Here is a 23,438-nt window from a genome sequence, read left to right as displayed (position 1 = left end):
CTGTACTTGCTAAGCTTGACAATTTTGGTTCTAATATTCTATCTAGTTTTCGTACAGCAATCTGAACTGTGAAGTAAGAACACTGAAATTTCATATATTGTAAACTAAATCACAAAAACAAGTTTCTGTCAGTCTCCCTTGCCAATGCAATCTAGAAATGGTTTTTTTTCTTTTTCAATGCTCTCTCTCTAGTTCTAATTTTACAGGAAAATTGTTGTTGTTGTTGTTTAGTTGTACATAGAACGCTAAATAATGAAATTTCCTGCACCTCGAATTTTTACAGGCTACTGATGGATAAATGACTGGCAGATGTCTCCTGGTAGAACTGTGAAATGTTTCAAAGTGTCTGTCAAATTACCATGGGCTTGGTCTATATTTTTGAAAAATGAACGAGAAACGCACCATCGACTTTAAAAGAAGATAGGTGACAGTCTTCACGTACCGAGATCAATTTCCAAGCTGTCCAAATGCGCCGCATATGCTTAGCTGGCTGACTAATAAGCCATCCATGGGCTGCTCATATCAGTCAAAGTACTTTCAGTGCCAGTGCCAGAAAAAGGCTCACATAGACAAGGGTAATAAAAATTTTCTCTCCCTCTCCTTGACCAGAGCCTGCCTATAACCTCTCAGGCTTATGGGAAGAAAAATGCCAAGGAATATAGTGATACAGGAAAGCCAGATGAGCCTAAAATAAAGGGACAAATAGGAAAATATGACTAACACACTAAATGCAAAGGCCCAAAAAATAGCCACAGCTACATCAATCCTGCATGAAGTTAACAGAATCTCATCAAGAACATGTAAAAGTTTAATTTAGATCCAAAGCATGCAAGAGAAATGCTAAAATGAGACATGATATGTTACAACGTTCACAGAAGGAATTTTTGTCTGGATAAACACTAAGAGTACAGGCACAATATTTTTATATCTATGATGACATCTGAGGAAAGCCGAGGTGAGTGGGGAAGATTAAGCAAGGAATTGTATGTTTCAGACCATTGAAAGATGGATCAGCAGCCTATGACTAAAAGCACTAGAAAAATCATCGAGCAGGACTCGTGTTTCAGCGTAAATCTAAGTCTTAGCCATCCCAAATTCGCAATTAAGGTAATCCCTGTTGTCAAACTAATTGTTGCGTGACATCTAGAATTTCCAAAATGCTATAACTTCAAAAGCCATTCTATGGTCGCTTTGTGACTCAACTGTTACAGTTTCAGCAGTGACTCATATATGCTCTCACTTCCACAAGATTAGTTCCACTTCAAACACTAACCTTGGGATAAAACAGTAACATTCCAAACAAGATTCAATAATCTGTTGCAAGCTCCAAGCGACACCAATGCATTTGAAGAACATCCTAATCCTCAATCAGACTTGAAAAAAACACGTTCGAATCGACAATGTTCCACAAGCTTAACTGCTTGCATGACCCAATAATCCACCTTAGAAGCTTAACATGCAGAATTTCTCATTGTGTTCAGCTTAATATTAGTTAATACCAGCAAAATGATCATGGAAATGCAAATCGAATATAGACACCTCAGTTTTCATTAAGTCTAACACTGAATATGGCCCGAGAATCAAATTACTCTCTTTATCAAGAAAAACATGAAAAATTTTAATCTTTCTGATTAAAATCGATCAAATTTTCAATCATGTACTAAAGCATGCAAAAAATGAGAAATTTACACGTCAAATATTAAAAAATAGTAAATAAATGAAAACGAAAAGATAAAAAAAAAAAAAAAAGGTACCAGGAAGTGATATGCGGTTTGGGAGAGAAGAAGATAAGAGCAGGGCACTTGTTTTGAGATCGGATCTGGTAACCTCTGAGTTGCTCTACGAGTTTAGACCGCGTTATCATTTCTCGAAACCGAAGAATTTTCCTCTCCTATCTTTGTAACCAAACACTTTTTGCCTCTCTCCCAGGATAGTAAAAGGTCGAACCCGTATTCTGCACGAAGAGGATGATCCATTTTATTTTATTTTTATATTTTATATCTTTTCAATGACAGATCTGATAATTTTAAATTAATACAATAAAAACCTATTTAAAAAATGCCTAAAACTTTAGAAAAAATTATATACGAACTTAATAAAAATAAAAAATCTTTTATATTTTGATGTATAAATATAATATAATATAATAGTTTTATATCATATATATTTAGTACAAAATAAATATAATATAAATATATCAATTATTATATTCAAATTTTTTTTTATATATTTTGAATTACATAAAATTGATTAACCGATGACAATATGTAAGTGTAAGTAACATAATAATTTGACAAAATTATCTATGTTAATAAAAATTAGCGTAAGTAATTAAAATTTAAAATTTGAATATAAAATATTTAAATTTAAACTTCATAATTTTTTACTAATAAATGATAAATACGCTTTAAAAATTTAAAGGATTGTAAATCATTTACTCCTAAATTTTTTCGGATAAAAAAATTGATAATTACTTTGTCTAATGTAAATTTTCTTTTCTATGCGTCATTTTTTGGCCGTTTACCCTTCTTTTTACGTGTTTTTTAATAAAAAAAGGGAAACAGACACGTGTAACATGAAGCCGGCCGGCTCCTTTCGACACTGAAGCATGAAAATGAGAACAATGGTGATGTTAATAGGCCCTGATTGGCCCATCCAATATTAAAAGGTCAGGCCCATATGAGTTTGTTGCTTAAAAGAGCGGGCACGTTCTTAATGTCTGATGTAAGAAACTCCAACATAATTAAAAAAAAAGAAAAAAGAAGAGAAATCCCTAGTCAATTGTTATATAGATATGGTAATTTGAGTATTTTTTTATATGTTTATTTTACATTAAATATGCGTAAAATATGAAAATTATCGTATCACAATCTATGTGAGTATTACATACAGATTTTATATAGCAGAATAAGATCCAAATGGAAAACAAAAGAAACAGAAGCTCAGGTGAGAAGTTCTTGCGTACATTGGACAAAAAGTGAATGTCCATCAACATATATGAAAACCCAAATCTTTAAATGAAAATAATTGACAAATAGTTGACTGTGAAGTACTGATGTTGAATGCAGTGTGAACTTAGTTGCTCTCTGCTGCGAAATTCCACCTGCAATAGGGAAAAAAAATGGAAAGATCTCAAGACAGCTCGCAAAGGTTTTCAAATCCCATATACTCTTCATTTGCCAGCTTTTCGACCATATCAGCAATGCCAACTCCACCTGTAACATTCAGGAAAATGGGGTCAGCTTCTTACCATTTTGAGGGCTCAAATTTAAGTGACTTGCTTTTCAAGACAACGAGTAAGACTTATGTTGTACACCTAAACTGATAGCGCTGACAAAGATTGTCAAAGCTAGTATGAAGATGATTATCGATGCTCTTCCGAGGAATGCAATAATCTTTCTGACTACATGCTGGCCAGTGAAGGCAGCAATGGTTGCTACGAGAACAAAATAAGCAGCTGCGGGGAAAAAAAATTTGACATTAGAGTATACGACAGATGTTTTTCTTAGTTGCTAACAATTGATTCTAATGGTAAATTTTTTCTGTCATCGCCACTTACCATATGGGACTGGGAAACGATTGAGAAGATAATATTGTACAACTGACATTGAGGAGGAAAATGCCAGAGCAAACGTTGATGTTGCACTTGCTACCTGCTCAAGTATATTAGCATTTTCAAACTCAGTTGTTTGTGCTGGCATTTTATATGTCTTTGCATGGAAAACATGGATCAGAGCTTGATCGTAATCTTTTTCAGCCTCTTGTGCATTCATACATGGAATTTTCTCTTAATTACAACCTATAGTCTGCCTCTCAATGATGGATTATGAGGTTCTCAGCATTTTTCCAATGAATGGTCTTCAAGTATGGGGTTCCAAGACTTACATTAAACAAAACTAGAAAAGTATACCTGAGGAGGAATTCCCAGTTCAAGGAATAGAGGACCCAAGATGAAGCCACCTCCCAGTCCCAGCAGCCCACCAACCATACCAGCTATTATACCGCAGGAGCAGTAAAGAAGAATCTGATATATCTTCCAATTTGTGACTTCCTTTCCTTTGGATGCGATCACCCTAGTCCCTTTGTATAAGCATATGGCTTCAAAGAGTGTCACAGTGGCAGCAATGGGTATCTATAGAAAAAGCAACAATAGAGTTGAAGAGAAAATCTTTTTCTTTTTTTCCTAAACAAGTTCTTCAAGAGCTTTATCTGCATTTCAGACTAAAATGATTGGATATAAGTTTGCTTTCATTCATAAACCAGATCTCGAAGAGACCATTCTTAAAATAATAGATATGTGTGAACTCTAAGTAAACTTATATCTAGTCCTTTTTCTGTTGCCCCCACTTACTTGAGAATGGATTTTTTTTTTCCCTAGTTTTTCACATTAAAATGGAATCAATTCCCTTCTATCTGTCTACAATTTCGAGTTTCTACCTGCAAGGAGTTCACAATCCAGTACATGATTGAGCAAGTTGGAAGATATTCCTGCATAGACAAACATGTGGATGACATTTAGCAAACACAAGAATAACTTCACATTGATAATAGTGGACTATGAAAAGATACAAGATCGTGGGGAACCTACGAAAGATCTGATCCAAGACTTTTTGTTGTGATATTACAGACAATATTAGCATACCTTAATAATCTGAACAATAAGAAAACCAATCCACACATACAACAGCAGCGACAACTCTTTCCAGTATATGTTTTGTAGCAGAGGAACCTGAATTGAATGATAACAACAATACCCAATTACAGCAAAGATAAGAATAACATTGTGAATTAAAATGGAAGAGCATTGTTGTAAGGAAACCAAAATATTCTTGAACTCACATCATCTTCTGGCAGGGTGCCAGGGCCACTAGGTAGCGGTTTATAGGCTGGTGCAGCTCCATCTGCATTTTCCGGGTTTGGCACAAGCCATTTGCAATGTTTCAATTAACATAATGAAAACATTATATCAGTTGACCTCTATGTATTGTATCTTGAGATTTTCTACTTTCACATATAATTTGTCTTACTAACTGCCATTTTAATCATAATCCATTTCTCATTGCTTATTTGAACATAGTAACCGGTGGCCAGAAACAACAATAAATGGGAACTTCATCTGCTAAGCCTAAATTTCAACTCCTGACAAACCGCTTATGTTTGGTTTCAAGCGATTAGATTTTTTTTTTTAACAGATCGATTTGCTGTTGCAATGTATCTGAAACTCAGATACAAATCTAAGTGACACCTAAATGAGGTCATATATGAACTTAGTTTACTCTTTTATAAGTATGATCTGATGAGGGACAGCCCGTTTCGTATCCTTCTATCATCTGTAATAGCTTCCTTAAGTTTGTTTAGCAGTCATTTCCTTCTAATGAGAATTCTCATTCGAAATTATTACTATGAAGTAAAAGCTACTTTTATTGATAAGTTTGCTTGGAGGTGATGATAAGGCACTCACCAGCTGGATTGGACTCTGCTTCCAACTTGGCTGCTTCCTGAAAATAGAATCTCAAATCCTTCATTAATAATCTTATAACAAAAGGAAGAAATCCATGGAAAACTTAAGAGAAATCAAGTTGAAAAGTCTACCTTTTTCATCATTGTCTCTTTCTTCCATGTATCTATACCTTTGAATAAGGCTTTCGTTGATGTACCTGCCATCAATAAATTTATGCATCTATATCTAAGAGAAAACCATGATTCATAGATCATGAACTATGATCGAAAAGAAATTGCATCTTCCAAGCTGGAATGTCCTATCTGTTTTGCTATTGCATCATAGTTTTGTGAAAGCTCCGCTGGAAAACTGCGCTCTTTTAATTTGAATAAAGAAAACCAAAGTCCTAATGGGATGACACAAGGAAAAATGGAAATGGTATGAATGATTAAAGTGTTTCATGCAATATCCTCGGATTACCATTATTGATCCTTAACTAATTGTTATTATTACCAATGAAAAGGATGATAAGCAGAACTGTGACCATCCAATCAGCGAACATGACATTTAGAGTAATTCCAATGCTGATTCCAAGCATGAGCATTGGCTGGAAGAGCAACGCCAAGTCATAATCTATGAGGGGCATTTCCAGTGTCGGGTGCCTAAGTCTCAGGTTATAGTATACTGTTGATCCAGCTGCACCCATGATCATACCTGCAATCAAAAAAATCTTTGTTACCAATGCATATGATTATTACAGACTATACTAAAAATTCGAAGGATTCAGCAGAACTTGGATGAGCCTAAAGCATCAAGCTTACCGATGTTAACTCTGTTATGGTCATGCTTGCTGCATGCATATATGCATGTATGTATATATCTATGCCATGAATATGAAACATATACAGGGTTGATGCATTGAGGTCAAATTACAGGAATAAAACAGGATTATATTTGAGCAAAGCAGAAACTCACACTTGGAAATGGCAGTGGAAGACTTGGGGTCGAAACCTATTATGAGAGTGAGCATTGGAACAAAAATTCCACCACCTCCAACCCCTCCAACGCTACCCAACGCTGCACCAAGGAAACCAACAATTGTTCCTACAACTATTTTCCAACCAAATTCCATCTCCTGCTCAATCAATAGTTAAATTCAATATCAAAGGAAACAAAATTGAAAGATTAATGACACAAACGGATTGAAAAATCATCATCAGCTGGTGCATAAGAATGCATTGATTACTGATTAGAAAATTTTCAAAAGTTTTTCCTCTTCTAGATGTCCAACAAGCAGAAAAATACCAGATGTAGTTAAACAAGTCTAACTAAGCTAACTAACCGGCCAGACAGGTTCATATGCAGACTTCCCACCTTCCCAGAGGAAGTCGGCTATTTTAACCAGAAACCCTTGTGTTTTTTCTTTCTCTTTGAAAACTTCTTGATTCCATTTGTCTTTCAATATTCTCTCTGCAATCCCCATATTGCTCATCATGACAAGAATCAGAAAGACCATCCGTGCCATGATTGCCAAGCCTCTCCGGTTAACCTGAATTCGAGCCATTTTGACTACAGCCCCTGAATTGTTAGCAAAGAGGGAGAGATTCTGTAACTTATTAAAGCAATTCAATGAAAAACTTTTCCCAGCTTTAAGTTTACTCACTTCTATTCTTATTATTCCTCTCTGCTATCAATACAGTGGCATCCCTGGTGTCTACATTTATAAATCAATCTCTCTTTCTGCCCCTCTATTGTACGTTCGACAGCCTGGTGCAATGACAGTTCTTTTTGGTAAATAAATTTTTTTAACTCCTATTTTCCCATGAAAGAACATGTAAGAAAAAAAAGAATATTTCATATAATTTCAGATACTAACAATTTTGTGTTTTATTCTGTTTTAGAATCATCTGATTGTCCCCTCTGGAATCTGTACTATTCAATGCCGTTGTAAAGTTTTCAACCATTTCATCTCTTTGGAAGTTTCAAAATTTGAACCTCAAAGGATTCTTTTTCGACCCACCAACAACAATTTCAGAACTTAAATTTTCGGACAATAACAGCTGTAAATGTCATGTAATATTCTCCCAATTACTGCTAATCTGCCCTGTCTTGCAGTATCCCCTTTTTCCTACATGTCTTGAAGTTTCGAGGAAGCTAATAAAACGCTTTAGTAAAATCAAATTACATGATGACTGATGAGGTTTCAAGTAATTTCGTTCCCTGCTGTTTTGCTAAAAAAAAAAAGTTACCATATTTGACATGATCTAATCCAATGAAGTTAGAATCAAGAATTAGGGTCACATGGAAATGAAGTCTGCATGAGCAACTAGAGCTTAGACTGAACTTTAGTGTTATTTATCAGTTATTATCATTTCTTTTAGCAATGCTCTTGGATGTGACAGTGGCTGATGTTACCAAAAAAGCTTCCCTCAATCTTATTCTCCCGTTTGCTAAATCTAGGCTAATCCAAATCAGATCCTTTCGGTACCAAGTTTACGCGGCAATGGAAGCTTCATGGCTGCTTCCAAACTTATTGGTAAAATAAAAAAAAAAAAATCTTTTTAACATTATTTTTAGACTTTTTCTCTTATGTTTATTAGTTTAAAAAAATCCCATTATGACCATCAAAAAAGAGTGACAATAAATAAGTAAACAAGCTTCCTCTTTTGACATCAATTGACCTTAAATGGCATACAATGTGAAAAACTGATTTGTTTCTCAAAGTGAACTGAGGCCAACAAATGATGGAAACTAAAAAAGAAGAGCAAAGCAAAGGCTTGAGAGGAAACTTCCCAGAAACAACGTTGAGTCTTCAATCATTTTTGTACAAACCAACAAGCAATATAGATAGCATCTTCAAGTTATAGTAAATGGACTTGGCCCCGAGTCATAGGCTTTCGGGTAATGCTTGATTTGGATGCTGATTTACGGCAAAACCCATGAAGCTTCATAGCTGTTTCTTCTGAACTGTTTTATCCTACGCACTTCCAAACATAAGACTTTCCCTTCTTTAGTTTTATTATCCATCTCTTCTTTTCCTGTTTTGGAAATTTGTGACTTCTTTGTGGTCAAGAAAGCTAGCTTCAGTGCGACACCAGACGGACCACCCGTTTTTCGAGGTTTCCAAGACCGTAATACAATTCGCCTGCATTTGGAAATAAAAGCGACCGACAAAGTTGAAATATAGAACAAAAATGGATGTTACATGTTGTAAAAACAGTTAAAGACATGAATTTCGAATCCAAAGTTTTTTTTTTTGTTTTGTTTCATTAATATTTTGATAGAATTTTTTTACATATCAAGTTTTTTTCTGGTTTGTTATCTATATCAAGTTGAGTTTGAGAAATCTCAACTACTTAAAACTATAATGTTTTATTGGTACGTGACAAAAATAAGGGCTACTCAAACACTAATTCCTGAGCCTGATATAGGGCCCAAAAAGTACCAAAACAAGCCCAATTAACACTCAAAGTGGGTCCCCTGAACCCAAAATCATATCATCAAGAAGTCCAATATTTGGTAAGGTAGTAGTCCATTGAAAAGCCCAAAGTTTCAAAAACTTTTGCCTCAAGTCTCAACCGTGGGCAATTTATTTAACAATTGTATAAACCAAATTCTTAAATCTCAACTCGGGCTAAACTCTACCGAACATGTTCTGCAAGCTCTCATTATGTCCTGACAGAAGAACCTTTTGGAGAGTCTTACGAGGCTCGACCGAAGCAAAAACGGCGGCGTCTTTTAAGTCCCTCAAAGCCATTTCAGAATCAAGAAGCTTTCGGAGAATGCCGTGTTGCCTTCAAGAGCCTCTCCGAGGTAATACTAGTATTTAAACATCATTTTATTTTCACAAAATTCTTTACCAAGCTGCGAGAGGGAAAGCTTTGGTCCCAACTGATTTAAGCAATGGGATACAAGGAGGAACATGTGCTCGTATAGGTAAATTATATAACCTTTTTTCAAGTTCTGGGTTTGCTTTGAAGAATTCGATCGATGTTGGAGCTGGGGTGAGGTGATGAGTGTTGGGAATTGGGAATTGGGATGATTCCGTTTAATCATTTTGATGCTGATTTCCAAGGGAAGCACGGCGATCGGATTTCCTAGTTTATGCTTCAAAAGATTGTAACTCCTGAGATTTGGAAGTCAAGGACTTGGATTCTACTTTCATAGGAACTGGAGGATTTGGGTCTAACGGGATTTGATAATTTGTCTGATTTTATTTGTAGACGGATTACTGTTAGATTTGTGTTGTTCCATGGAGATAGATAGCTTTATGGAAGTTTGATTATGATAACAAGCCACAGATATTTTTGCGTGTTTAGCTCGTCCAGACTATATGATTGTACTTTAAGCATCCACCAAATGGCTATTAGGCTTCCGTTGATCTAAAATTTCATAATCTCACCAGAATTAATAGCATTTTTAAAAAGGAAAAGTAAATGGAAAGAAGACATGTTATTGTCGTTTAAATTGATAAAATTCACAGAATATGCGCGGACTTCACCGCTAAACATAAGCTGTATATAAGCAACTAACAATGGTAACCTGGTAAAATCTTTAGGCTTACGCAGCACCAGAAATAAGCTAATAACTTCAATCATGTATGGATAGTGTCAGGAAAAAGCTAGCTTTAAATCAAAGAATGACCATAGAACCACAATAATATAATAACATTAATTACCCATTTCAAGCATCCTAAACAAAATGGGAGCAAACACAACAGGTCAGTAGCATATAGCTTAAAACAATATAACAAGTCTTCAGAAAAATTTAAAGAAAATAAAAATAAAAACAAGCTCGTGGTAGCAGGGTTCCAACTCCAACGCAAACACTCCTGAACTCGGAATTAAACATATCAGAGAGAAGGAATACTGAAGACAGTTTACTTGGGATCTAAACTAAACAAGGTGCAATGGGAGAGAAGCAGCTCATATTCAAGAAAAGTGAACTCACTGATTTCTGTCTTATGATCATAGTCACCTATAATCATCTTCTTCCATCCCATCATAATGATCACGGTCACGGTCAGTATATTGATCATAACGATCACCGCAGGAATCCAAATCATATTCTCCTCGACCTCGATCATGCTCATAGTGTTCATAGTATTGGTCATCTGAACGCCTATGCCCCTGGTCATGGTGTTCATACCACCCCCGATCCTCATCTGGCTCACCATGATCATAATCCCTCTCACTGCACCGGTCCCGCTCATGTTTGGACTCAACACGGTCATAATCAGATTCCCCATCCCTAGAATGCCTACCGTCACGGTCATAGTCACCAACATCATAATCCCTATCTCTGTCTCTGTCTCTGTCCCTTTCACGATCTCTTTCTCTATCACGCTCATAGTCACAACCACGATCCCGACCTCGATCATGTGCTTGATCACGATCATGACCATGGTCTCTCTCTCTGTCCCTATCTCTGTCTCTAGTTCTTTCACGATCTCTGTGGTGTCTTTCCTCTCTATCACGATCCCTTGTTCTGTCACGGGAGCGCTCACGAGGTTTTTCTCGCTCCCTCTCCCTTTCCCTTCCTCTTTCATGAGATTTTTCCCTGTCCCTAAAATTTCCAAGATCAATCAGATAATCATAATATATTATGATGACACCATGGCAAAAGCCTAGAAAATGGTTCTTATCACATATTTCCTAGCAAAAGTAAAGGCGGGATGAATAATTCTGAAATTTGTGCTGAAATAAGTATTCAGCCAGCAAACCTTCTAGATTTTACCAGATCTCTATAGACAAAAATTGGTCAAACAACTCAGCTAATCTTACCGGTCACCATGTCGATCCTCTCGAATCCTTGGCTCCTTAGAACAAGATGGTCCTGATTGCAGTAGCTCCCTGAGTAACAAAAGAAAATAGAATTTAATTTCCAGAAAATAACAAATTAAAAATAGCATTTACTTTCCATAAAATCACATAAGTGGTCAGTCCAAGCCTGGTAATAGTGGACTTCAAGTTACCAAACATAGCTTGAGAGGAAAAAATATATATATGAACATCAGCCAAGTAAATTTTTGGAGTTCAGCTTATCTCTCTGGAAGCATGTGAATTAAAGGCTGCTGCTTGCAGCCTAGCTAGCAATCACAAAGGGAGAATCAGCTAAGATGCATCACCCGTATTCTATATATATATTTTTAATTTCTTACTTGACACTTAAATATTAATATCACAAATTTAAGCAATTTCTACCAAGTACTAATTTTGAAACTTTTAACACGCATTTTTCATCTTTTACAGGGTATGTTTATGCATCAGCATTACAATATGCATAGCCACCTCCACAATACCTTTGGATAACATCTTCACCTTCAACCCTGGTTGTTCCAAGTCCACCACCTAGTCTACATGGGCGCCAATTTGGTACTGTCCTACCACGCTCAACATCCACAAGAACCCTTCTGCCATCAATCTTCCTCCCATCAGCTTGTTTATAAGCAGCTGTGAGATGATTGAAAGCAGATATTAACAACACTCACTCTCTGGAGCCTACCAACTCAAAAGTGAAAACATAATCAAATCAAATCTAAGCAAACCTTTCATATCCCAAGTATGCATGTATTCGATGAAAGCATAGCCTCTTGGTTTATTTGTGGATTTATCAGTAATCAACCGAACCTGGTAATCTCACAACAGAAGAAATAATTAACAAACAGTTGGAAGAAATGTATAAAAGAAAAATATTTTGGTAAGAATCAGATAATTATAATTGATGGTGTTTGATCTCCACAGCTAAGTTCTAATGCTACAAAAATGTTACAAGCAGTAAATCCTAAATGGCACGGCAGGCAGGCATTATGCCTCATTAGCCGTGCTCACCTTTTAATCATAGGGCTGCCATTGCGAGATGCTGACCACCACTGCTAGAGTTGCAGATAGACTGATGTATCATGGTATATTTACCATTTGTTCAACAAACTAGACTCCCCTTACCAGGGAATAATTTTTTAAAATAGAAATAGTTATAGACTAGAAAATACCAGAACACCTTCTCAACTGCTGATATGTTTTTGATAGCCTTTAAAAGCCAAAAGTAAAACTTTTAGTAGCAGGAAAAACACAGACTAAAAATTTAAATAACAAAAGAAAGAGATGCTAATACTCCCAATTTGTTTTACCCAGAGCAGGTAAAAGAACAGATGCCAGCCAGCTTATGTTGCTCGAAAATAAAGGCCAAAAAGGCTCGACGCACAACTTATCCACTCAATATAGTTTTTCAGCTTTGCTGTGCAGGATGAAGCAACATCTTTGGAATTGTAAAAATATTGGGGATTGGGAAACAGAGTAATCAGCCCCTTACCACGGATACCTTTATAGGATAATTCTTAATGGTAGAACAATACCTAAAGAGTATGTCAGCCACCTTACGTCGCTCGAAATAAAGGCCAAAAAGGCTCAACGCACAACTTATCTGCTCAACATAGTTTTTCAGCTTTGCTGTGCAGGATGAAGCAACATCTTTGGAATTGTAAAAATATTGGGGATTGAGAAAAAAAGTAATCAGCCCCTTACCACAGATACCTTTATAGGATGATTCTTAATGGTAGAACAATACCTAAAGAGTAGAAGATCACCTATGTCTGGAGATGATTTCTACATCCTACCATATTCGAGCAACTTATCAAGGGGTCAAGTGAAACAAACCCATTCACCCTTACCATTAAATAAGCAGCGATACCTGTTTTACATTTTTCCAAGTTGTACAGACACTGAAATATGATAAATTACAGAACAGGCAGAATCTCAGCATTCTCATGGAAGCCAAAGAGAAGTTGCATCACACACAGCTATTTAGAACTAAAATCTAAAGATAGATTTTTTCCACAAAGATGGATTACTGCATGCCAAGTTCATACAAATGTTTTAAACATTTGTTCCTTAGTAAGCTTAAGTAAGTAAATAAGTATATGTCAGAATATTGAACTTTTTACAAGAAAAATATAGCTTGTTTTAAAAATACTGGAAACAGCAAACTTTAGAATCAAAATTTAGTGTGTGAAACTAAAATCTTTTATGAAGGAAACAAATAGGATAAAGCAGCTGCATAACCTCTTACCAAACCTGCATGAGGATGCTCTAAAATACCTACCCGCTTAATCTGTCCATAAGACTCAAATTCCCTTTTAATTCTACTCTCAGACGTCTCGTAATTCTGCAACAAATAATGCAAGCTAATAACTTATTCCAGCAGGGATAATTGAAAGATGAAGTTAGATATGAAATTAGGCAAATTCGCTTACAAGTCTAGCAACAAAGAGTGTCTTGTATGGATCACCTGAAATGTTTGGGTCGTTATTTGGATCATCTGCATAAAAGACACAAAAAAAAAAAAAGATTAAAAATCATAAAAGTGCATTAAACAAATTCATTAGTCACCAATAAGAAACTATAGGAAATGAGACTTACAGTTTTTCAACTCCTCAGCTGCCTTCTCCACACCCTTCTGTAGTTGTAACTTATGGATTCTTGCTCTTCTTTGTGCCTAGATTCAAAAATAAAAAATAAAAAAGCACATATATGTTAAAACTTTTTCCTTCCATCAAAGTAAAGTTGGTGGTCAAATTAACATCTTGCACCAAAGCCATTCTATAGTGCAATAATTGTTTCACAACACTCTCACCCAGTTTTGACCAGCTTATGGTACTAACTCAATCTTTTAAACAAGGCATGGTTCATGCACAAACATGAGAAAAATAACTAAAGCGATCTCAAAATAGCAGTGGCTCACAAACAAACACAAAAAAATAACCAAAGTGATCTCAGTATATGGCTCCGACCATTAAACATCTTATTGACATATCATATCACTCAAATACAATTCAAATTCAATAAAACGGCAGAAGAAAACATAAGAAAGATGATCAAAACCAAAGACTTATGCAAAGAAACAAAAACACAGTAACTTCTACTTGAGAACAAGTGTCCTACAGGTGTTTCGGCTTTCTGAACAGGAGGGGCATACTCAGCATCTCCCGGCTCAGCAAAGTGACTAACAAGCTGTGCCATTCCTAACAAAGCCAAACAAAGCAAAACAAATCAATAAATGTCAAAATTTTAAACTCAAACGCCAAATACACGACAAAGACCTGTGTACGGAGGGCATTTTCGCTTCTCAGGAAGCGGTTTAAACTCCAATGGAGGTCGAGCTTCAAAGAGCTTCAAAAGATTGGCTGTTAAACCAGTAGGATGACTTTGCCCAATCTGCAAAGTAAACAAATTAGTATTCAATCATCTTTACCCTAGAACAAATTAAAATCACCACTCAATTTTTAATTGCATCTAATTTTTTTTGAAAATCCCAGAAAATCTTCATTCCCTAATACAAGAAAGAAAAATCCACAAAAATCTTAAGCTGAAAAATCGAGAATAAAAATAATCGGATCGCACTATTCAAAAAAAAAAAAAAACTTAAAATAACGAACCAGCTTGAGCTGTTGAATATTGGCGCGGTTCTGAGGGGGTTTAACGCGGGCCTGAACGGCGGCGTTTTGGTTGCGCATTAAGGCATCGTTGTAATCTGCCATGTTGAAGAGAAATCAGAGGGCTTTGTTTTACTTTTTCTTTTCTCTGTGCAAACTGCAGACCACTTGACCTGTGAATTGTGACTGCAATGTTGAACGGAACTCGGAATCCGAATTTCGTATGCTCGTGGGAAAGAGGTGGTTGAAACGTTGTCGTTTTAGCTTGCTTGCTGTACATGGATCAGGACGGGCTCAGACTATTTCTTATTGGACCCAAAGCTTGGAGAGCTAAGCCCAGCCCAGTCTATAGACATAACCTTCAACTTATAGTAAAGTTTTACATTAATATTTAAATAATTAGTGTATATTTTAAAATTAAATGAAAGGATTTTTTTTCATCTTTATAGTGCAAAATTATTTTTTTTAGTAATTGATATTATGAGAATTTAAATTTTGATCACTAAAATACAAAATTATTAATTTAAATATCACATATAATTATCAAATTATTTAAAGATATTAATAAAATTGTGAGCGTTTGATTTTGACAACAACATTAAATATAAATAATCTTATTATTTGAGGAGTGAAAATGAATTTTTTGAACACCCTGAGTTATGCCAAAAAAAGTTGTAGTATTATAAGCCTGAAACTCAATCCAACAGTTGATAATCTTTTCAAAATAAAACCTGACACAAAGACCAAACAATTTCCTATTTCTTTTTGAAGGTATAGGATTTTACAAGGCAAAATGATAATGTTGACATGGTTTTGAAAAATGACATGAATTCCCTTTTCTTATAGCATAGAATGACCAAAAAAAGACGATCCCAATGTAATTTTTCACTTTAAACATGCCACCATACATGATCAGGTCTATGCAAAAATAATACAAATCCGGATAAGAAAGAGAAAACACTTGAATTAACAAAGATCCCAGATTAACAGAGCGACCTGGAAATAATATTGAGCCAATCAATATTATAATGTAAACAATCACTGTTTTGTTTTTCAAGGTTTTGGTTTTGGTCAACTTGTTAAATATTGTGTTTTTCCATCCCTCCGAGTGCTAGATCTCTTGAGTGATCGCTGCTCGAAGTTCCATATTCGCTGCTCCCACCCATTTCCTGGCTTGATAATGCTAGTTGTCTGAACTTCTCCATGTCAGCCTTGTATGAACTGTTGCTGTAGCCTGTGCTCATGCCAGAGGAATAGATTGAGCTTTGGCCTGGCTTTACGCCCTCATTCAGGTCATCCAGGGAAGAGTCTCCTTCCAGGGCACGTACTATCTGCTTTCCATGATGATTATATATAATATATATAAACCACTTATAAAATGTAACATTACAATAACAAGGCAAAGAAGTTTGGAGATCATTGTAAACCTGGCTCATTTTCGGGCGCTTTCTCGCTGAATGTCTGATGCTGGCTGCAGCACAGGCTATCATGCGTTGCATTTCGTTATGGTTGTAGTTAAGCTCCAAGCGTGCATCAACCAGCTGATCATGGTTGCCATCCTCCAGTGCTTGAGCCAAAAGTGGTCGAGCCTGTTCATAAAGTACATTAAACAGCATTCTCTATGTAATTTTCTATGGATGAGAAAGGAGTTTATATTTGGCAATTAATGTATCAAATTTAAACTCCAATTCAAGTATTAAGTTTGGATAATATGGAATGAGAATCGGGTACGGACCCAATCTACTAAGCTGTCGTCCATTGCGTTAGTAAGATCAACAGGCTGCTTTCCAGTTATGAGTTCTAAGAGCATGACCCCAAAAGAGAAAACATCAGATTTCTCTGTCAACTTGCCGCTTGAGGCATACTCCGGAGCCAAGTACCTACATTAAAAAGGAAGAAAAAAAACTTAAAATCACTGGCGAGTAGTTCTAATTTCCATTTTCCTTTATGAAATGTTGTTTGACCTCAACCTCTTCAAGCAAATTATAGATTTCCCTGTTTCAATCTTTCTTTCCCTCAAACACGAGTCACGAAATAACTCTTCACTTTTATTTATAGATTCAGTTCCTTACCCGAATGTTCCCATCACACGAGTTGAGACATGAGTGTAGTTATCAGAAGACAGCTTAGCCAATCCAAAGTCAGCCACCTATAACATACATGCATGGTTAGTTACCCCTTTTGCTAACATAGATATCCTGAACTGATATAAATAATAATAGTGAACTTTGGTGCCTTAAAAGAAGATACCATGGCTTCGAAGTTGTAGTCGAGGAGAATATTAGCTGCTTTGATATCACGATGAATAATGCGAGGATGGCCTGCATGTATAGTTCAACAAATTAATGAAAACCTTAGGGAGAAAAGGAGTGGCAGAGAGATAGAAAGTGTGAGAGAGACTGGGAATTCCTCACAATCTTCATGAAGATAAGCAAGCCCTTTAGCAGAACCTAATGCAATGCGAAGTCTAGTGGAAAAATCCATAACTGGAAGATTCTTTCCTGCAATGGAAAAAGTACTGCAAGCTTTAAATATCTTTATGCAAATATGAAAAGAAAAAGGATAATGAATTAAGCATGAAATTAAATTTACCATGAAGATGATGTTCCAAGGTGTTATTTGGAACAAATTCATACACCAACATCCGCTGCCCGCCAGCAATGCAATATCCAACTAGTGACACAAGATGTCGATGATGGACACGGCTAATTATTTCAACTTCAGCCTGGAATTCTCTTTCTCCTTGTCCACTACCCATTTTTAAACTCTTAACTGCAACCTCCTTTCCATTTGGTAATACACCCTTGTGCACATAGCCGAACCCACCTTGGCCAAGCAGATTCGCGTGAGAAAATCCGCCTGTAGCTGCTGCCAGCTCCTCATAAGTGAAAGTGCTCTTATTGAACCCAAGAGCAATATTTGGTGATGGAGGTGGCAAAGGAGGATGGTGTGGGCCTGAGAAGTTGGAGCTTGATTCACCGCTGAAAATTGGTCCTGGCATTGGGGTTGGTGAACCCCATCCACCACCACCACCAGGTGGTGGGGGTACTCTGACGACATGCTCTACCCCTTGAAAACCATTGCCCCACTGAGGATTCTGTGAGTTGTTATAATAGTGATCACCACCACCTGCTGCATAAACCATACAATAGAACTAATTTATAAGCCATATAAACATTTTATTAGTTCACAAATGATAAAATTGATATCAAAGCTAGATACAAGATTCAACGGAAGATAAATAATAGATCATGCATATTGATTCTCTTTTCTTCATTGGATTTATAGGGGAAATTTATTCAGGCATTAGTTCTTCTTCATTAGCCAAAAAACACTTGCCTCCATGTCGATTTAATTGACAAACAGAATTTATGGCAAGTATTTGTAAAATTACAACCTTTCTTTTCCAAATTTCATCAATGAAGAAAGAAAGAATTCCAGGAAACAAAAAACAAAGGACTTTGCCTTGGTAGCAGGACAGAAGGGTATTGTTTTATTACCTCTAGCTTCGTGAGGTGGATAATACTGCATTTGCTGATGGCTTTTCTTCTTTTTTTGCTGAAAGCATCTTGCTAAAAAGATGATAACAACAACGAGCAATAATCCTGCCCCCACAGCTACCCCTATAATGATTTTTACATCCGTGTTGTTGTCACTGGACGAACTTGAGGATGATGCATTATTAGAAGAAGTGTTTGACTCGGTACCACTACTTTTATGAGGAGGGGGCGGAGAGGGGTTGCTGCTACTTTTACGAGGTGGAGGAGGAGTTGGAGAAGAAGAATTATTATTATTATTATTTTTATTATCAGCTGGTGGCGGTGGTGGTGATGATGATGATTTTGGCGGAGGTGGTGGGGACGGTGAAGGTGGCGGTGGTGGCGGTGATGGTGAGCTTTTGGGTGCTGATGATGTCGTTGGTGAGCTATCTTGTGTTGAATTTGATGGTGATGGAGCAGGTGGGGAATCTTGTGATGGAGAATTCTCAGGTGATGATGCCATTTTGAGTTGACTTGCCAACTTCCAGCCAAGAAACTCCACCCCTCCCTTATTTGCTTGGCTCAAACAACTGAAGAACCCCAAAGAAAACTGCCAGGTTAAAACCAAGAAATTCTGATAGATACAGGCCAATTAAGATCAGATATAGTGGCCATGCAAATGCTAAAAATCTAGATAAAAAAAAAAAGCTCTCCTGATGAAGAACCTTCAACAATTTTATAACACAATTGACATGTTATACATTGATCTTGCATGGTGAAATTCATGAATAGATCTTACGTTAAACTATTTCCTGCTCAGTTTATGATTGGAAAAAGTTTTGGTGAATGAATCAATAGAGAAACAAAAAAAAAAAAAAAATGCAAGAGAAAAGTGGTACCTGAATGAAGAAGATAGAAGGGTTCCCAAGGGAAAGAGAGAGAAAAGGTGTTGTATGGTTAAATTGCCATTCTAGAAAGGGGACTCTGTCGTTCCCCGGTGGCTTCCTACAAAGCAGGACTCTGGCTCTTTTTCTCTCTCGACCTCTGATCTCTGTCACCCTTGATTCGTTTTGAGTTGGTTATTCTTTTTAACTTTTTTTACTAAACCTGTGGCAACCTATTTTTTTGGTTCAAAAACAGGCCTAAACAATATGGAAATCTCAACTTCAATTACAAAACTTATTCCATTTCTATCCAAAATGAGCGCTTCTTTTCACACTTGTAACAAAGAAAGCCTCACACACACACACACACACACACAAGGAAAAGGTAATACGGAATCATTGACCAAATATTACCATCCAGAGGAAAAGGTAATTTACCATACCAATCAGTTACTTTGCATATTGATTCCTTTATTTACCATCAAAATTTTTTGGATGGTAATGTTGAGTCAGACCAACTTGGAGAACGAAAGGTAATGTTGAATGTATTGAGAATAAGTCTGAAAACAGGGTGAGGCAGAAGCAGAGGAGAGATGAGCATGAGATAATGACGATGAAACAGTTTGAGTGTAGTAATATGATTACTCAGTAGTCTGACATGAATTTTAAGTTCTACATTTTCTGATTTTTACCTGGATGATTACAGGCAGCTACAATAGTCTGGAAAAACGCAGGAACGATTGGCTATATAATAAACTAAATTTACTTGTAGTTTTGTATCATTCAAGAATGTTTCACATTTTATTGCCTCATTATGCATCACAAATGGGGAATTCACACCATCATGGAGCAAATTACACAAGGAAGAAGAAACCATTTGTATTGCAATCCATATCACTAGCTTCAGAAAGCGAAGTTCCTTACAAAAAGTTATGAGCTAGAAACTTCTGAAGTTCTCAGTTTCCAGAGAAAAACAAACATCTAGTTTAAAAGGAAAAGTAAGATACAAGCAGAGGTGAGGCTTGGTTAAGCATGTACCCCAGCAGCCTCACCTTTTAACCAACAGACGACAAATCTACAAGACACTTTGTGAGGGACTGTCTAGACAATTAAGCCCTTTTTCCAACCAACGGATGCCTCACTGATACAAGGCTGTTCACATACGGTAGGTACCTGGTACATGCATCACCTGCCGATGTAAATATTAGTTCCACCTTATGTTCCCTGACATGATAAGCAATCACCTTCCTCCCATTGGCAAGTATCAGAATGTCGTCATTAATGCTGGGCAAAGCCCTGCAGACACCAAATATGCTCCCCACATCATCACAAGTGAGATTGATTACAGACTTCAGGCTCATATCCATATTCCCGTGAATGTATATGGAGCAACCATCATCTTGACGACGAGGCATAATGTAACACAACTCCCCATGCATCACAGTTAAAGAACCATATTGTCCAACGCTGAGAGGAAGAGGCAGAAGACCATATTGCTCATTCTTCAAATCAAAGGCAAGAATGCCACCGGAAGAGGATTGCCAATAGACAACTCCCTTCATGTAATACCCACCATTATGCAAATCCAAACTATCAAGTTCACAGCATATCGTGTCACAGAGTCTCCAGGAGCTTGACCTTGATGAGTAAATCTCAAAATAGATAACTGGATGATCAGGAAAAGTGACAGCACAGACAAGCTCATAAGATTCTTTAAAATTGAGTGCCTGCGGTTCAAAAACAAGTACGATGGCTGCCTCAGTTCCATGATACAAGTTCGGCTTAGGAAGCACTTTCCATTCCTCGGTCACAGGGTTGCAAATGTAGTAGACATTGTCCCCAACACTTTGACAACAAAGGAGACCGTTGCAAGAGGATCTGATGTTGACAGGCTCAGGCAAGAACATCAAAGAGGGATCAGGCATGCCATAAGCATCTTGATTAAATGAGATGAAGGAAGGATTGAGACCAGGAACTTGACAAAAGAGACCAGAAATGTCTTTGAAATAAGTAGTTTGCCTGTGGGCAAAAAATGGATAGCTTATCCATTCATTCCATCCTTTGGAAACAGTTCTGAATCTATAGAGTGATTTTGCAGGGAGAAAATGAAGCACATAATTCCTCACAACATCTTCTAAGCGCGCTCTGGGGGGTTCAGTGTAGCCCTTTGGAATCTTAGCCGTGATGGAAAACTGAAATAGAAGAACAGATCTTATCATAAAGAGATTCAGAAAGATTAAAAGGGGATTGGATTGGGTGGGGTTGGAGAAAGAGCAGCAAACAAATTCAATCTCCTTTATTGTTTGACAAATGCAGAAAATTTTATAAAAGCAGGCCCATCTATCCAATCTTGCTGGCTACAGAAGCACAGCGGTAAAGCCTAAGTTATTTCCATGAGAGATAAAACAAGAAAGTGTCACTTGTTTATTTCAATCAACAATGACCAAACAGATACTACTTCAAACTGTTCTTATAGAAGATCATAGCACACAATCTATCAGCATTTAAGATGTTCTCAACCTTAGAATTAGAGTGAAAAAATCCGAAACCATACCGGGTAAAAACTGTCATCAACATCCCACTCTGCATCTGGACCTTCATCTTCCATCGTTTCCTGTTCGTTACTCTCCAAATCTGCCATACCCTGACCATTACTCTCGAACTCAGCCATAATCCTGGAGGCACAGGTTCAATTAGTCAGCAAAGAAGAAGTAAAAATTGCACATATAGCTTGGGATATTGCGACAAGACATACAATCCCAAAACTAAATTAGTTATTACACTGGATTGAAACAAAAGATTTGAAGAGGTTTATCAGAATATGAATAATTCAATTAAAGTCACACCTTATAGAAACCCAAAAAAAAAAATTGTTGTCAAAGTCAATTTTTTTGGACCCACCAAGAAAACAGAAGAGCACACAAAAACTCGGCAGGAAATTTACGCTTTATTCCAACCTTCTGGAAACCAAATGGAAATTCAGTTGAAGAAAATTCTTTTCTTTATCCCCATTTTCTTACTTGTTTCTCTTTCATTTTCTTAGCAAACAAACAGAAAGAATCAAGAAAATAAACCCCAAAAAAATACAAAAGAAATAACTAAGTCTTTTTCTTTTCCACCCTCGTTTTTTATTTTCTTAGCAAACAAACAAAGACAAAGCAAGAAAAGAAAAGAACCATTATAATACGTATTAAACAACACAGAGAATGCAGAGGAAGGCGCTTCTTTGTGGTGTTATCGAATCAAAACCCCAAAAAACAAACAGAAACTTTATTATTAAAAAAAAAAACGTTGAAATCAAAGAGGAAAAGAAACAAGGAAACCTTGGAAACGAGTGGGAAACTTCAACCACTGTTTCAAAGTACTTCACCGAGAAATAGAAGAGTTCGGGCTGATTCTGGCACTCGCGGTTTTTATTTAACGTAGTTGAGCTTCAAGACAGTTTATGTACGGAGAGACAGGTTTTCACACGTGGCTTGTTGTTATTGATCATGATGCTTTAACTTCATGTTTGGGGTATTGACTTCGTTGTTAAGTCATTAGGTCAATCATAAATTTTTGATTGGCTGGCGAAAAATAAAAGAGAGAACTTGTGCGGAAAGTTCCTACTTTCTTCAAATGCTTTTCCGCATCATTTCGTTAATGATTTTAGTACCATGGATTTTTATTTTATCATTAAAATTATAAAAATTTATAAGAAAAGTCAAAGCTTAAGTCGATTGAATTAATTTTCTATCATAAACAATTCTTATTGCAAGAAAAAAAAAACACAAATTTACACCAAAATTTGCACTAATTTATATTTTGTTCTTGTCAAAGCCAAACAACATCGTATTTGTAGGACAAAAGAGGTTAGCTGGAGCTCAACAAGCCTTTCACATAACCAACAATCCTTAAATTTATATCAATATTAACTTCACCCAAATAATTAGAGGCCTTTTTCTTCATGACCCAAATAATTTTGACTTGGTTAAAGTTGGTAAAAATTTATGAATCCTTGGAATATTTCTGGTTCAATTGTTGTTGTCGTTGATTCAAACTGAAAAAGAGAGAAAATTTTAATCAAGTATTTGATAAAATTAAGGATGTGGGGTGTCATTAGATGATTTGTACTCAAAAGAAAGAAAGGATAAGGGTAGATGAATAATGTTTAATCATATCGAATTGCAGATACAGTAAGAAACCATTCATGAAAATTTTAATAG

The 23,438-nt window shown here is 36.3% G+C and overlaps 5 protein-coding genes across 7 annotated transcripts; all 5 read right to left on the bottom strand.

Moving 5' to 3' along the window:
• Positions 1 to 127: 127 nt before the first annotated feature.
• LOC149513888 (uncharacterized) lies at positions 128 to 1,960 on the bottom strand. Its single transcript, XM_089746873.1, has 2 exons — positions 1,755 to 1,960; positions 128 to 766 (listed from the first exon to the last, which is right to left on the bottom strand). Exons 1-2 carry the CDS (start codon positions 1,862 to 1,864, stop codon positions 562 to 564), a joined length of 315 nt encoding a protein of 104 aa, XP_089602999.1. The 5' UTR covers positions 1,865 to 1,960; the 3' UTR covers positions 128 to 561.
• An 879-nt stretch (positions 1,961 to 2,839) lies between these two features.
• LOC111300778 (sulfite exporter TauE/SafE family protein 3-like) lies at positions 2,840 to 7,301 on the bottom strand. The gene is made up of 12 exons (XM_022896394.2): positions 6,783 to 7,301; positions 6,416 to 6,575; positions 5,954 to 6,154; positions 5,593 to 5,657; positions 5,462 to 5,498; positions 4,840 to 4,901; positions 4,643 to 4,729; positions 4,438 to 4,488; positions 3,911 to 4,132; positions 3,560 to 3,653; positions 3,317 to 3,457; positions 2,840 to 3,215 (listed from the first exon to the last, which is right to left on the bottom strand). The coding sequence occupies exons 1-12, from the start codon at positions 7,002 to 7,004 to the stop codon at positions 3,133 to 3,135; spliced, it is 1,425 nt and encodes a 474-aa protein (XP_022752129.1). The 5' UTR covers positions 7,005 to 7,301; the 3' UTR covers positions 2,840 to 3,132.
• A 2,787-nt stretch (positions 7,302 to 10,088) lies between these two features.
• Positions 10,089 to 15,060, bottom strand: LOC111300042 (U1 small nuclear ribonucleoprotein 70 kDa-like). The gene is made up of 10 exons (XM_022895644.2): positions 14,874 to 15,060; positions 14,538 to 14,652; positions 14,380 to 14,459; positions 13,858 to 13,933; positions 13,692 to 13,756; positions 13,541 to 13,603; positions 11,988 to 12,069; positions 11,742 to 11,892; positions 11,224 to 11,292; positions 10,089 to 11,005 (listed from the first exon to the last, which is right to left on the bottom strand). The coding sequence occupies exons 1-10, from the start codon at positions 14,973 to 14,975 to the stop codon at positions 10,414 to 10,416; spliced, it is 1,395 nt and encodes a 464-aa protein (XP_022751379.2). The 5' UTR covers positions 14,976 to 15,060; the 3' UTR covers positions 10,089 to 10,413.
• Positions 15,061 to 15,603: 543 nt separating this feature from the next.
• Positions 15,604 to 19,416, bottom strand: LOC111300043 (proline-rich receptor-like protein kinase PERK4). Of its 3 annotated transcripts, none has more exons than XM_089747984.1 (9): positions 19,249 to 19,416; positions 18,371 to 18,939; positions 17,463 to 18,002; positions 17,285 to 17,371; positions 17,121 to 17,191; positions 16,943 to 17,019; positions 16,606 to 16,750; positions 16,298 to 16,459; positions 15,604 to 16,201 (listed from the first exon to the last, which is right to left on the bottom strand). In XM_089747984.1, the coding sequence occupies exons 2-9, from the start codon at positions 18,870 to 18,872 to the stop codon at positions 15,950 to 15,952; spliced, it is 1,836 nt and encodes a 611-aa protein (XP_089604110.1). In that variant the 5' UTR covers positions 18,873 to 18,939; positions 19,249 to 19,416; the 3' UTR covers positions 15,604 to 15,949. The 3 variants fall into 3 exon arrangements, with proteins under 3 accessions (XP_089604110.1, XP_089604111.1, XP_022751380.1); XM_089747985.1 differs by having other exon boundaries at positions 15,725 to 16,201; positions 17,463 to 17,999; positions 19,249 to 19,384; XM_022895645.2 differs by lacking the exon at positions 19,249 to 19,416 and having other exon boundaries at positions 15,816 to 16,201; positions 18,371 to 18,971.
• A 671-nt stretch (positions 19,417 to 20,087) lies between these two features.
• On the bottom strand, positions 20,088 to 22,098 carry LOC111300777 (F-box protein At5g49610-like). Its single transcript, XM_089747986.1, has 3 exons — positions 22,080 to 22,098; positions 21,788 to 21,908; positions 20,088 to 21,425 (listed from the first exon to the last, which is right to left on the bottom strand). Exons 2-3 carry the CDS (start codon positions 21,902 to 21,904, stop codon positions 20,343 to 20,345), a joined length of 1,200 nt encoding a protein of 399 aa, XP_089604112.1. The 5' UTR covers positions 21,905 to 21,908; positions 22,080 to 22,098; the 3' UTR covers positions 20,088 to 20,342.
• Between the last annotated feature and the right edge of the window lie 1,340 nt (positions 22,099 to 23,438).

This window comes from Durio zibethinus, chromosome 18, assembly GCF_047325235.1.
Source record: "Durio zibethinus cultivar Kanyao isolate XHJ-2024 chromosome 18, ASM4732523v1, whole genome shotgun sequence".
NCBI classification, from domain to species: Eukaryota; Viridiplantae; Streptophyta; class Magnoliopsida; order Malvales; family Malvaceae; genus Durio; species Durio zibethinus.
This window is presented reverse-complemented; position numbering and strand designations above follow the sequence as displayed.

Bases quoted from the DNA above. Each gene is read 5' to 3' on its own strand.
- LOC111300777 (XM_089747986.1), bottom strand. From the start codon at position 21,904: ATGGCTGAGTTCGAGAGTAATGGTCAGGGTATGGCAGATTTGGAGAGT. The intron at 21,426-21,787 runs GTATGGTTTCGG...CTTCTATTTCAG, and splicing joins TTGATGACAGTTTTTACCCG to TTTTCCATCACGGCTAAGAT.
- LOC111300043 (XM_089747984.1), bottom strand. From the start codon at position 18,872: ATGGCATCATCACCTGAGAATTCTCCATCACAAGATTCCCCACCTGCT. The intron at 18,003-18,370 runs GTAATAAAACAA...TGGTTTATGCAG, and splicing joins TCCACCTCACGAAGCTAGAG to CAGGTGGTGGTGATCACTAT. The intron at 17,192-17,284 runs GTGAGGAATTCC...CTATACATGCAG, and splicing joins TGCTTATCTTCATGAAGATT to GCCATCCTCGCATTATTCAT.
- LOC149513888 (XM_089746873.1), bottom strand. From the start codon at position 1,864: ATGATAACGCGGTCTAAACTCGTAGAGCAACTCAGAGGTTACCAGATC. The intron at 767-1,754 runs GTACCTTTTTTT...AACTTCATGCAG, and splicing joins AAACCGCATATCACTTCCTG to GATTGATGTAGCTGTGGCTA.
- LOC111300042 (XM_022895644.2), bottom strand. From the start codon at position 14,975: ATGGCAGATTACAACGATGCCTTAATGCGCAACCAAAACGCCGCCGTT. The intron at 13,757-13,857 runs GTAAGTCTCATT...TCTTTTATGCAG, and splicing joins AGCTGAGGAGTTGAAAAACT to ATGATCCAAATAACGACCCA. The intron at 11,893-11,987 runs GTTTGCTTAGAT...ATCATCTCACAG, and splicing joins GCATACTTGGGATATGAAAG to CTGCTTATAAACAAGCTGAT.
- LOC111300778 (XM_022896394.2), bottom strand. From the start codon at position 7,004: ATGGCTCGAATTCAGGTTAACCGGAGAGGCTTGGCAATCATGGCACGG. The intron at 6,576-6,782 runs GTTAGTTAGCTT...TTGATTGAGCAG, and splicing joins CATATGAACCTGTCTGGCCG to GAGATGGAATTTGGTTGGAA. The intron at 4,730-4,839 runs GTGAGTTCAAGA...CATTCAATTCAG, and splicing joins GCACCCTGCCAGAAGATGAT to GTTCCTCTGCTACAAAACAT.